Genomic DNA, 14,094 nt, shown 5'->3' with positions numbered 1-14,094 from the left:
TAATAAAGAGTTCTTTCCACCAAAGTTTCCTTTCTCTTGTGTTCTCGTGTTCTTAGCTTTCTTGCTAAGTATTGAGGGTTAGGCTGACTTGGTCTTAACTCAAGAGGTTGAGTAAGTACGAGTGCCGGCACGGTTAGCGTTGGAGTGTGTCCAAGGCCGTGACATACTGGTGTTACTAAATCAAAGTTATATATTACATATTTTAATAATTTTTTATAAACTATATTTAGATATATATTATGAAAAATATTAAATGATCATCAGAATTTAGAGTTAATATTCAATTTAGTTTTTGAACTTGTATGCGAATTTTAATTTAGTTCTTGAAGTTTTAATTATCTTTCTTAGTTCCAAAATTTTGCAAATGTGACTCACATTAGTTCTAGGAAATGTTAGAACTTGTAAAACAACGCTATTTTGGTTTTGGCATTCAAATAGTCCAAAAACGACGTCGGATTACTTGCTTTAGGAGGAAAAGTTTCAATAAATACCATTTACGGTGTTGGCTGTCCATGCCAGTGTTCTTTTAGCGTTTGTGCCCGCGAAAATTATATCAGAACTAACATGAGTCACATTTGTAAAATTTGTGGACTAAATAGAGGTAATTAAAATTTTAAAGACTAAATTAAATATTATCTGAAGAATTTATTATTTTTGCCATCATATTACTTTAAAAAAGAATGTATAGGGCTTTTAATAATAGGTTAAAACTAAAGATTGCCTTTAATCAAATAAATCGATTTTTTTTAATAGTGCTTTTTACCCAAAATGAGTCATGAAAGCTGACATTCCACACGCAAATATCTTCACTTCTGAAGTAAAGGAGTCTTTTTCATCGTAAAAAGAAAGCCCCCCAAACATGGCTTTAACAGAGATACACTTTTGGATTTTGGTTGAGTCAAAAAGATTTATCACACGAATTAAGAAAACATGTTAAAAATAGATAAAGAAAAAGGCAAAAAGCACATGCAATAAAAAAAACTGCACTTTAATGTGGAAAAAAGATAAAGAAAAAAGAACTGCACTTTAACCCAATATCAATTATCAATGATGAAGTAAAGACACTTTACATATGTTTAATTGTGACAACCAATTATGTTCACCGTGTAAGGGTAAAGTTGTTTAACAGTTTAACTATGCTTGAGATGATATGGAAGTGGATGTAAAAGATCAAATATAAAAAAATAAAATAACAAGACAAGAATATTAGAAGAAATTCTTTTTTTTATTTATGAATTCTCAAATACAATGAAGAGCATCTCTTCATAATTTTTCTTCAAAATCATAATAATGAAAGTTGTATTAATTAGTTTTTTTCCTTAAAATGTGTACTTTTTATTCATAGGCTACATCAAAGATACAATGGTAAAATTTGGTATATTTATATAATATTTAAAGGATATTTTTATCGTTATAAAAAATTATATAGTGCTGCGTAATTTTGCATGATATAGGCTTAAATACAATAATAATCACTAAACTTTCAATTTACACACTATCTTAAATGATTAGTGATGCAGGATCATTGTTTTATTGTTTCAACTTCAAGAATCATTTTCAGGACATAATTAAAAAATTATAGAAGATTCTTCATATATATGCTAGCCGCAAAACACTTTTTCTCCATGAGAACCAAAATCCAAGAATATGCTAAGTTTGTTATGTGAGGTTTCTTACTATTAGTGTCTCAAAGCCACAACAAACTCGGAAATATTCCTAGATGTTTGGTAATACTGAGATAGAGACAAAAGACAAGACACCAGTAAATTCACTTGTATCTTGTCTTTTGTCTTTTGTCTCTATCTCAGTGTCTTATTCTGTTTCTCATAGCGTGAATTTGCTTGTGCTTGTCTTTTGTCTCTATCTCAGTGTCTTGTTTTATCCTGTTTTTTGTTTCGAACGCAGCCGAATGAAAGCTGAAACTCATTGTGTGCTCTCTTGAAATGCATGAACACGAGAAATTGCTGCAGGGTTAGCTTCCAAGATTTGAGACACACCTAATACACGCTCTTTGTCTTGTCCTTTTTGTTCCACCTTTTTAGAAACACCATTTTCTGATTCATACAAGTGCTTTCTTGAAGCCTCATTTGGGCCATCAATTCTAAGTGTCTTTGGAACCAAAACACATATCTCCGATTTCTCGTCGTCCATGAAGACATTACCATCTCTGGTGTGTTTTCCGAGCGTCGGAGAGCCATTGCCGGAGCAGCAACTGTTACTTGTAGTAGAGGAAGAGGGTGAAAGACAACCGTTGGATCCTATTGAAACTGCGGCGGTTTGTAAAGGCCACACTTGTGCTCTGTTCCAGAAACTTCCAGGAACAAATTGCAACGGAATATTCGGTGGCGAAATGGTTGGAACTCCCCTCATTGTTGCCGGAAAAGTCAAAGGCACCGGAGAACCACCATTATTCCAACCTGGATTCCAAGAAAATATCCATGGAGGAACAGGGTAACACTTTCGTTCTAACGATTCATTTTGAAAATAAGAATTCGATGAGCTTGCTGCATCAACATTTGCCTTCTGATCTCGAAGACTAAGCATTGACTCCATGGATTCACAGAGAGGAACATCTGGACCAAATTTCAACACAGAACCATTGTTACCAGATGAATCTTCTTTTGGTTCTAACCTTGCGGCCGGAGTTCCCTCGGATACTATTATGTGCTGGAATTGAGAGGCCAGGTGCTTATTCTTCCGCCTTCCGGCTCCCACCGGAACATTCCTCATCGTACCACCAGCAGTCCAATATCTTTGACAGTTCTTGCAGAAGTGCCGCGGTTGATTGACGTTGTAGTTGTTGAAATAACAAAACTTTGTCTCCAAACTGTTGCAGCGTGGACACTGAAGAATCTTTTCTGGCTTCTTGAAACTTCTTTCTTGATCTGTGTTACTACTCTCCTCATTTCCTTCCTCAGTGTTCTTGGATTCTTGTTTGCTGTAGCTTGATCCGCAAGTATTCTTTTCTTGCTCAGAGTTTTGAGCAGACTGAGTTTCTACTTCTTTCTTCTTCAGGCTGCTGCAAGAACTCTAAGATTTCAAAAAATTAATCAGCAGTCAATTAATCAGAGAAAGTTTCTAATCACAATTTTACTCTCCGAGCCGTTTCGTGTTTTATCTGTTACTCTGGAATTTCGACACTTTCAGATGCCATGAGCTATGAATGTACCGAAATCCCAGAGCGAAAGATAAAAAGAAACGAAGAGAGTAACAAACTTTAGAATAGACAAAATCAAAAGCAAGGAACAACTAAAAACATAACAACTATTTTTGTTTGAACTTCAATCTCTTTCCACAATGCAGCAATTTCCTATGTCCTGTATCTTAATTTTTTACCACTATATTAGGTGTACATAAAAAATTAACCACTAAATTAGTCGTTCATATAAAATACATATTGAAATATAAAATATATATTAAAAATAAGTTATCCTACACATATTTATATACCTAGTAGCTAATTTAATAACTAATTTTTGTGTACACATAGTAAATTTTTAGGGAGCTATTTAAATGAAGATGCCAAAAACATCTTTTTATAAAGATACTTTGTATAAAAGTGTAATTTATTTATATGACCACATTTTAAATAAAAACAACTTTTATAATATATCAAAATCTAACCTTACCATTCATCATCTAAGGGTCAAAAAATTTTTTTACATAAAGACAATTATAAAATCTTCATTGGAGTATCCACCAGATTTTTAATCTTATAAGATAAATATGTCTTGCCTTCCATTAATATGAGGATTCCAATTAATCAACATAGTTTAATAATGAAGCATGAACATGAAGGGTTATACAATGAAATTCAAGTTGGTGAAGCATTTTTTTTCAAACATAAAGAAGCAATTCATTGGAAAATAATCAATACCAGCCTAATAGAAGAGATAATAACTAAGATTGCTTTTGGATTTTGTTTCTAAAACAGAGACAACAACAGAAAGATAGAGATAGATATGTTCTTTCTACTTTTAGGAAACAAAGAAAATACTAGAATTTTTTTTCTATCTTTTCCATAACTAAAAGAATTTATATATTTATGTGTCAAATGTCAACGACAAAATCAGTATCCAAACTAATCCTAAGTTGTTTTAAGATTAACCAGCAAAGAAAAAACAAAAGAAAGAAAGAAAATCTTACTACAAGAAAAGAAAACAAAGATGAGAAGAACTTAAGAAAGTATCTACCATGGCTGCAAAGTTTGCCTGAATTTGACAACCCATTTGAGAGCTGGCTGGAATCTGAAACTCCGGCAAAGGAATCTTCATGCCAAAGAGCATGATACCCGGATCCTTATTATCAGACATGTTCCCAGCACCACTCATTAATCTTTTGTAGTTTTGTTTGATGTTACTACTATGATGATGTTTTTGTGATGCAAACTTGCAAAGTGTGAAGTTCTTCACCACTCACCAACTTCTATGTGTGTATATATATATATATATAAGGAAACAAATGAGATTGAGATTCAGAGTTAAAGAAAAAAAGAGAAAAAAAGAAGAGGCTTTTGTGTCAACAGAAACTTTTTATTCAAAAAGAGGAGGGTGAAAGTTTCACAAAACAAAACCCTCTGAAGAAAAGGTCACCCTGCAAAAAGCACAAAGAACATGATCCATCATAGACACACTGCCATCTTTTTTAGGAGACTTGAACCTGTAACCTCTTAAAATGAGTATAGAAAGACTATGCCATTTGAGCTATAAATCATTGGTTTTTATGGAGTTAAACTTAAATAAAAATAAAAAATAGATAAGAATCATTTTTAATATTAAATATATTATTTAACACATTTTTAATATTATTTTTAGTATATATCTTTTACAAATAACTACTGTTTTAACTATTGAATTTTTCTAGACACATAAAAATATTTTCAGAAAATTTAAAAAGTTAATAACAGATGAATATTTGGATACTAATTAACATAAATTTTGTTAAAAATATATATTTTTAAATAATTATATCAAGTATATATTAAACAATAATTAGTAATTTAATTATATTTTTTGCGTGGTCTCTTCTTTATGCTTCCCTTCATACAAGTCATTAAAAAACTTGCCCTTTATTCATACGGAAAAAGAAAAGTGATACTTTTTTTTTTCTTTTCTTAAATGTTTTGGAAAAATGTCACTGGAGAAAATTCAATACATTGGACCGTACACAATATTATATTATATAAATCCCTTCTTATCACTTTACCCTTTTTGCTTCTTTTTTTAATCCGATTAAATATCTAATCTTGATTCATGCACCAGTGATCACTTGACACTAACATGTGAAAGTTGAGTTTATTTGTTATATTATATTCGGTAGTTTGATTCTGATTCACAACATTGTTTTGATGTGTACCTTAGCTTTTATAATTTTGGTTTATTCATATTTTCATTTAATAATATGATAACACTTCATGTAATGAATTTTGATTTTTAATACCTCTTTTCTAAATTATTCTCATTTTTATATTTTTATTTTATCAATATTAGTTATTTTTTTCGTCGGTAACCTATTAATAAAAGAGAAAAATATGTTAAAATAATAAGAATAAAAATGAATTTGCACATTTATTTAAAATTAAAAATGTTTTTCGTCAGTTCTTTAATTCATACACGTGATTGTAATAAAATAATTATATGGAATTACCGAATGAAAAAATATAAGTAGATAACAAAAATATTAAACAATATAAATAATAGATATATCAAATGTTTAATTCACTAAGTATGTATATGGTTATTCTAAGTCATTGATTACCTAACATAACCCTTACCAAATTATAATAAGTCTTTTATCCATTTTCAAACAAATATCTACTTATCAAATCAACGCTAGAAAGATAAAAAAAAGTTCATACTTATTTTAATAAATGATAAATAAGATATATTTTAATTATTTTTTTATTATCCAGTATTTTTGTACTTAAATTTATAGATGAGATAGAATTAATTTATGTAATAATTAAAACGGATAATTTATAATTATTACTATTATAATTCCAATATACTTTTGTGATATTATTACCAAATAAAAACTTTAAAATAAATAGTTATTTAAAAACAAATATAATGTTTCTTTTTCAAAATTACTTCTGGAAACTTTTTCTAGTGGTGTACTTCTAGAAACATTAATTTGAATTGCTATTGATGATACTATTAACACGGTAATTAATAATAATAATAATAATAATATTTTAATATAATATTAATATAAAATAATTTTATATGTACATTTAATTATATTAATAATAAAAAATTTTAATATTAATCGTAATATAATTATTTAAAAAATATATTAAAATTAATTTTATATTTTATATTTTATTGCAATATAAAAAATTTGAGTGTTATCATAAATTTAAAATAAGATTTTAATCAGGATTATAAGTATTGAATAAATTTCACATAACTTAAAAAAAAAAAAAAAACTAACAAAGAAAATTGGTCCAATGGGAATAGAAGAAAGAATGCTAGGGTTGTAACAGCTGGCAGATGAGTCAGCCAAAAAGGGGGAACCAGAGCCAAGATGGGAATGACGTCAGAAATAAAGTGCAAAAAAGTGATGCAAAGATATTAAAGTGACTTTCTAGTGAGAGAAATTTATTGTGTGATAACAAAAAGGAATATTTTAGAAAGAAAATGGGGAAAAAAAGCATGGTAAAATTGTAACAATAATAAAATTTAACAACTACCAATTGAAAAAAATTAACAATGACAACTGAAGAAAGCAATAACAACATGAACATATAAATTGCATTAACAAAGATCTAAAGTATCAAGAGTGCACAAACATAAGGATAACAAAGTGAAGGAAATAACAAGTAGAATTGAAGAACAAAAGGTGCTAGAACAATAAATTGCAAGGAATTGTAAATAAAAACAGAAATTAAATCTAAATCTAAGAAGAAATCGGAGTAGAAACCCTAAAACCTAGAGAGAGAAGAGAGCCTCTCTCTCTCTAGAATTCTACATCTCAAACCTAAAATTGTGAATGAATGATTCCCCCACAGTTTCACTCTGCAGCCTCTAATCTGTATTTTCGGGCCTGAAACTAGGTCAAAATCAGCCTAGAAATCGCCCCCAGCAAATTCGCTTTACTGAGGCACGTGACACTCGTCACGCGTACGCGTCGCTTGCCTGCTGCACCGATCACGCGTACGCGTCGCTCATGAATACTCAATTTTTTGTGTTTCTTCCACTTTTGCATGCTTCCTTTCTATCCTTTAAGTCATTCCTGCCCTATAAACCCTGAAAATACTTAACAAACATATCACGGCATCGAGTGGTAATAAGAGAGGATTAAAAATTAGCAATTTTAAAGTCAAAGAAACATGTTTTCAATCATAGCACAAAATTAGGAATGATTTGTAAAACCATGCAATTTATATGAATACGTGTATGAATAACTGATAAAATCCACTCAATTCAGTACAAAATAAATCGTAAAATAATGGCTCATCAAAGCTCCCCACACTCAAACATTAGCATGTCCTCATGCTAAGTTCAAGAGAACCAAAAGAGTGAAGAGAAAATGGCAGGACTTATGCAATGCAACCTATCTAGATGCAAGCTACCTACATGCGTGTGTGTGTGTGTGTATATATATATATATATATATAAGCATATATGTGGTCAAAGCGAGTCAAATTTCCAATAAATCATATATGCACAATCAAGGGCTAAATCAATCATATCAAAACACATTCATAGTTGAATTGAGTTATTTAAAAGAGTTCATAAACTTGCAAGATAAGCGATTATCAAATATGGACATATGGAATTGAGCAATTGAACCCTCACCGGATGTGTATATGCACTCTAATCGCTCAAGTGTTTAGGGTTAAACCACTCAAATCTCCTCTAATCATACTTTCTAAAACTTTGTTCTTCATTTAACCAATCAACAAATATTTAGTGTACAAATGCAAACATCATGAGGACTTTTCAAGGTTGTAATAGGGCTAAGGTAAGGGTGCGGATATATGTATGACCAAGTGAGCTATCATTTGAATCTTTGACTAACCTGAGTTCTCACCTAACACATGCACACTCTCTATACAATTCTAAGATCAAGCCTAGCCACCCACGATCTCACTTTTACACATATACTTACACTCATGTATCAATTCCAATTCCATCACATATGCATTGATCTTTTTATTGAACTTAACATTGGGGTAATTTTACCCCCTATTCATTTATTTCTTCTTCTTTTTTCTTCTTTTTTTTCTTTTTTTTTTATATATATGAAAGCATAATACATCAATGCATATGGTTTCTATAATTTCACACGAGTATATACCCAAATTCTCAATATTTGTCAATAAAAATAAAACACATTCTCATCAACCAAAATTCTCACATTTTTTCACACTTAGTTGACACACTATTCTAAGCTAACCAAAGATTCAAATAGGACAATTAATTATTTTTACGCTTAAGGCTAGTGATGTGGTAATATAAAGAACAAAAGAGGGTCAAAAAGGCTCAAAGCGGCAAACAAAAGTAAATGAAATGGTAGGCTATTTGGGATAAGTGAGCTATAATCAAATGATGGCCTCAATCACATAAATGCATGAATATACATTAAATAATAGACATATAGAATGGAACAAACCAAAGATTGCAATCATAGAGAAGAAAACACACAAGAATCAAAATCATGGTTAAATAATGTAACCATATAATTAGGCTCAAAAACTCACAAGTTGTGTATTCTTTGCTTAAAAACCATATTCCAAGCTATATATATACATCATGCAAGTTTGAAAAAAAAAATTTCAACTCAAATCAATATGAATCTTAATGTCCTTTTTAAGAAAAAGAAACATTTCTTGAAAATTTTATCAAATTGACCAACATTTATTATATTATATATATACTAAATGAAATGTTGTGATTATGAAAAGACAAAAATTTGTAGTTCACTCCCTATTTTCGATCAAACTAAATTTTCACATGCAAAAGGGTAAACTAAGCTCAATAATCCACATTTTTCCAAATTACAACTACTAAGCCATATATATATTACTAAACTAAAAGATGCAAATCCAACTAAAAATCTAGAGTATATACAAGTCAAAGTGCAAAATGCGATAAACTCAAAATTATCTAAAATAACTAATATATACAAAAGCTAAAAGTACAATAAAGTAAAAATGTGCAAGTATTTGAAATAAAATAAAATAAAGCAAAATAAAACAAGAATCTGAAATGGGTCACCAAATAAAATCCGTCAATGACGACGACCTCTCCACACTTAGATATCAACATCGTAAAATAATGGCTCATCAATACTGCTCCACATCAAATCTCCTAGGCTTCAATTCCTTCATTCATTCTTCAATTTCTAAGTTTTCAAGCCCAAGAAATAATCTCAATTTAGATTTGAATTTGATTATAATTTAAATTTCATTTGAATTTGTAATAACTTATAAATAGGACCTTGCACACATACAACACACACCTTTGGAGGGAAGTCTTAGGACTCTCTCCTCACTCTCATTCTCTTCTCTTCTCTTTTCTTCTTCCAATTTCTTTCATCATTTTCTAATACTTTAGTTATGAATTTCTAATTCTCTTCATTGAAAAAGAGAGTTCTATTGCAATTCAATGGATTAATTTATTTGATTCTTCATCTTCAATTCTTCTTTTCATTGTTTCTTTAGAAAGAATTTGAATCTAACTTAAATTCTATGAGAACTTAAAAAATGGATCATAAAATTGAGCTTGAAAATCTTTCTCTTAATTCTTGTAAATTTGGGTTTGGGATTGATGTGACATATAATCGACCCATAACTTGATTCATGAAATTGTGTGGCTCTAAATCAAAGACTAATCTTCATCTCTTCTCATGAACAATTAGATCAAGACACTGACAATTGATTAAGTTAAGAGAAATTAAATTACTAAGACATTGAAATTTAATCACTTATGATTTGGCTAGAGATCAATTATTACATGATTGAAGAGGAGATGAAAATTATTGATCTTGAAAATGCAACATCTCTTAATCTCAATGTTCTTCCCATTCTTAAATTTTACAATTTACATTCCCAGTATTTACATTCTTGCGTGCACTTTAAATTTTTTGGAATTTACATTTCCATCATTTTACTTTCTTGTCATTTATTACTTTTCTTTACTTCTTATTCAAGTCATTTATATTCTCAATTGTCCATCATTTAAAATTGAACCGTCTAACTAGAATAATTAATTAACTATTATTTGTTTTATTCGTTAATCTTTATAGGATCGACACTCACTTACCGTAAGTATATTACTTGGTACGATCCGGTGTATTTGTTGATAGTTATCCGGATATAGAGATTTATAAAATCCGTTTCGTTGGACTTGTATCAATTTAATTGAATTTAATTACCAACAAAATTTATACACGTAGCATCACTGATTTTGTCAATTTTAATTTCACCTCTTTCATGATTTAATTTATTGTATTAATTTAAAAACATCATGTTAAATTAAAAAAAGAGAGACAATTGAATTCTTTAATTGGTGGAAGGAAAAAAAATTGAGGTCAATGAAATACAAATTAAATTAGAGATTATTGGAATTAATGGAAATTATTAAAATAGTAGCAACAATGAGGGTACCATAATCAGAGATAATAGGAAGGTTGTATTTATATTGGATTCCAAAGAGAGAGCGTGTGAGAGAGAGGTCTTGTACTTTAATAATTAATGCCGTGGATCATGTTTTACCAATTTCTTTTTATAAAATATTAATAAAAATATTATTTATATACTAAAATTAGTTACTAATGTATTTATATATAAATATATATTATTTAATTTATTTTTAATACATATTTATATTTTAACGTATATTTTATACTAATAATTAATTTTAGTGACTAATTTTAATGTATATATAATAAAGTTGTAATATTAACTATGCTGATTTTCAGATTTTGATGCATAAATTCAGTTAGAAAATTTCATGCACGGAGTTAAAAAAAAAATTATTAAATAGTACTTAAAATTACATTAAATTGATGGTGTATTATATATATAAGAGGAAGGATACATAAGCAGAAGTACCACCACACTACTCATAAGATGAACAGCACCACCTTAATAATAATAACCTTGTTTTGTGTCTTTCCCTTGGTGTTAGGAGAATTAAGGTTAGGATTCTATAGCTTCAGCTGTCCAAGAGCGGAGGCAATTGTTCGTGATGTTGTGCAAAGGCGTTTCAACACTGACAAATCCATAACCGCCGCCTTGCTTCGCATGCACTTTCACGATTGTTTTATTAGAGTATAAACCTACTATTTAATTGTATTTTTTTTCTCATCTTTATTTAGTTTTAATTCTTCTGAAAGAAAAATATAAATGCATGTCTAATCTTGCCAATAAGTAATAGCTCAAATGGCATAGACTCTCCATACTCAATTAAGAGGTTACGGATTTGAGTCTCCTATCTTTCCAAATTTTTGCCAATGAGTAATAGCTCAAATGGCATAGTCTCCTCATACTCAATTAAGATGTTGCGGATTCGAGTCTTCTATTTTTGATAAAAAAAAATGCATGTCTAATCTTTCTTACATAGATTCATAAATCTCAATTAATATAAATAGGTATAGGTATTTTAGTATTAAGGTGCATTTAATTTGTGTTTTTACATAGATCTATAAATGTTGGAGGAGAAGGGTAGTAGTCACTGGTCACATGAAGTTGATAGTTGAGAATTTTTAGACAATAATTTAATTAAATATGTTAAATCATTTAACGAAATTTTTCATTATGAACTTCATATGAAATTAGCTGCACATGATTTTTTATTTTTGTTCTTTTTTTTTTTTACTAAAATCTTTGATATGCTGATTGCTTCTCTGTTTCAGGGCTGTGATGCGTCCTTGCTACTCGATCCAACTGAAAACAGAACATCGGAGAAAGACGCAGGGCTAAACCAATCCGTACGAGGATTCGACATAATTGATGAGGCTAAAAGTGCTTTGGAACAAGCTTGTCCTTCAACAGTGTCGTGTGCAGATATCATATCACTGGCAACGAGAGATGCGGTGGCTTTGGCGGGTGGACCAAGCTACAATCTGGGAACAGGAAGAAGGGACGGGCTTGTATCAGACCCAAGAGAAGTGAAACTTCCTTTACCATCAATGTCAGTGTTCGAGGCTCTGCATTTCTTCACCGCAAGGGGCTTTACACTCTATGAAATGGTGACACTCGTCGGAGGAGGACATTCTCTTGGCTCCACCCATTGTAGCAATTTTCGCAACAGACTTTCCAGCTTTCGAGGAAGCCTTGATCCCACCATGGATCCTAATATGGATGCAGCATTGGGGAAGGTACCAAAGTATCTTAATTTATTAAAGTTAATTGGTTTAATTACTCTGTTGTTACTATAGTTTTGTGAAATTTTCAATTATGTTTCTATATTTTTTTTTAATTGAGTTCCTACACTATTTTTTTTTCAATTAAGTCTTTCTTAATAATAATTGACTTAATTTTATAGAGACCCAACTAAAAAAAAAAGAATTAGTATAGGGACCTAAATAAAAGAAAAAAAAGTGTAAGGACCCAATTAAAAAAAATTTGGTGCAAGGACTCAATTAAAAGGAAAAAAAAGTATAGGAACTTAATTGAAAATTTCGCGAAACTATAGGAACCAACAGAGTTAATTTTATGTGAAGTTGATAATTAAGAATAATTAGATGATAATTTAGTCAAATCTGTCAAATCATTTATCAACTCTCAGTTATCAACTTCACATAAAGTTAACTACACATGAATTTTCATCTTTATTAAAAGGTATTTAAATCCAAACAATTTAAATGTGTAGTTATCTTAATGTGAAATTGATATTTAAAAATCGTTAAATAATTTAATAAATTTAACTAAATTATCATCTAATAATTTTCAACTATCACTTTCATATAAAAATAACTTCACGTGAGTGTTTATTACCTTCAAATAAAATTGCTCATCTAATTTAGATTATATTAAATTCTATTTTGTACAAATTGCGTGAATTGAATTGGATTTTAGATTATTTTTTTAAAAAATTGAACCAATTGTAAAATATAATAAGATATTATTATTTTGTTAGTAAATTTAAATTTGCATATAATATCTTTAGTTTGTTACAAAAAAAAATTTATATATTGTTATTTATTAAAATTACTTCTATTTTTTAATAATAAAATCATATTTTTTTTATTAAAAATGCATTAATCCAAACTATAATAATTTGTAACAGATTGAATTTGATTTTAAAATAAAAATAAACTAATTGATTATAATCACAAAATATAGTATACTTTGAATCGAATTAATTTTTTTAAAATGGACCAAAATCGCACTACAAACACTTTTAGTATTTATCTCCTTTACAGTAATAATAATAAAATACGTGATGATATTTTAGGTGTGTGGATCGGCAAAGCAGCCAGCAACAACCGATCCAAGTGTGTATTTGGACCAAATCACGCCTTTGGCATTTGATAATCGCTTTTTCAACCAAATTCTTGCGAAAAGAGGCATACTTAACCTCGATCAACAGCTGGCTTTGGACCCATTATCAAGTGACTTGGTCTCGGGTTTTGCGGCGGATGGTGAAAGCTTGTCACAAAGCTTTGCAAGTGCAATGATAAAAATGTCTTCCATTAATGTTACACTTGGAAATGAAGGGGAGATTCGAAGGAACTGTAGGGCTGTTAATCATCCTTTATAGAACCATTATACATTATTAATTAAACGTGTCTCACTGTCCCAAATATGCATGTTATTATCTTTTAAGAAAGTATTGCATATTACTTAAAATAAGATTGACAAAATCATATTATATTGGATAAATCTATAAAAAAATGTTAAAGAATCATTATAATTTATTATTTTATTTAATTATTAATTTAATTTTTTTAATTTAATAATATATTTTATTTTATATTTTTAAATAAATAACTAATTAATAATTAAAAATAATAAATTCTGATCATGTTACATCATCCTTCATTTAAGATTATGGTTTGTAACTACTTGTAAGTACTCTGTATATAAAATATTGGACCTTATTAGACGTTTGTTTACAAAGACAGGACACTGAGACAGGGATA

At 29.3% G+C, this 14,094-nt stretch overlaps 2 protein-coding genes across 2 annotated transcripts; one reads left to right on the top strand and one right to left on the bottom strand.

Annotated features, from left to right (window-relative positions):
* Positions 1–1,568: 1,568 nt before the first annotated feature.
* Positions 1,569–4,581, bottom strand: LOC107621760 (cyclic dof factor 1-like). The gene is made up of 2 exons (XM_016323766.3): positions 4,194–4,581; positions 1,569–3,030 (listed from the first exon to the last, which is right to left on the bottom strand). The coding sequence occupies exons 1-2, from the start codon at positions 4,329–4,331 to the stop codon at positions 1,924–1,926; spliced, it is 1,245 nt and encodes a 414-aa protein (XP_016179252.1). The 5' UTR covers positions 4,332–4,581; the 3' UTR covers positions 1,569–1,923.
* A 6,467-nt stretch (positions 4,582–11,048) lies between these two features.
* LOC107621978 (peroxidase 44-like) lies at positions 11,049–13,811 on the top strand. Its single transcript, XM_016323926.3, has 3 exons — positions 11,049–11,278; positions 11,863–12,327; positions 13,407–13,811. The coding sequence occupies exons 1-3, from the start codon at positions 11,078–11,080 to the stop codon at positions 13,710–13,712; spliced, it is 972 nt and encodes a 323-aa protein (XP_016179412.1). The 5' UTR covers positions 11,049–11,077; the 3' UTR covers positions 13,713–13,811.
* The last annotated feature ends 283 nt before the right edge of the window (positions 13,812–14,094 follow it).

This window comes from Arachis ipaensis, chromosome B10 (genome assembly GCF_059453495.1).
Source record: "Arachis ipaensis isolate K30076 ecotype BB chromosome B10, ASM5945349v1, whole genome shotgun sequence".
In the NCBI taxonomy this organism is placed as follows: Eukaryota; Viridiplantae; Streptophyta; class Magnoliopsida; order Fabales; family Fabaceae; genus Arachis; species Arachis ipaensis.
This window is presented reverse-complemented; position numbering and strand designations above follow the sequence as displayed.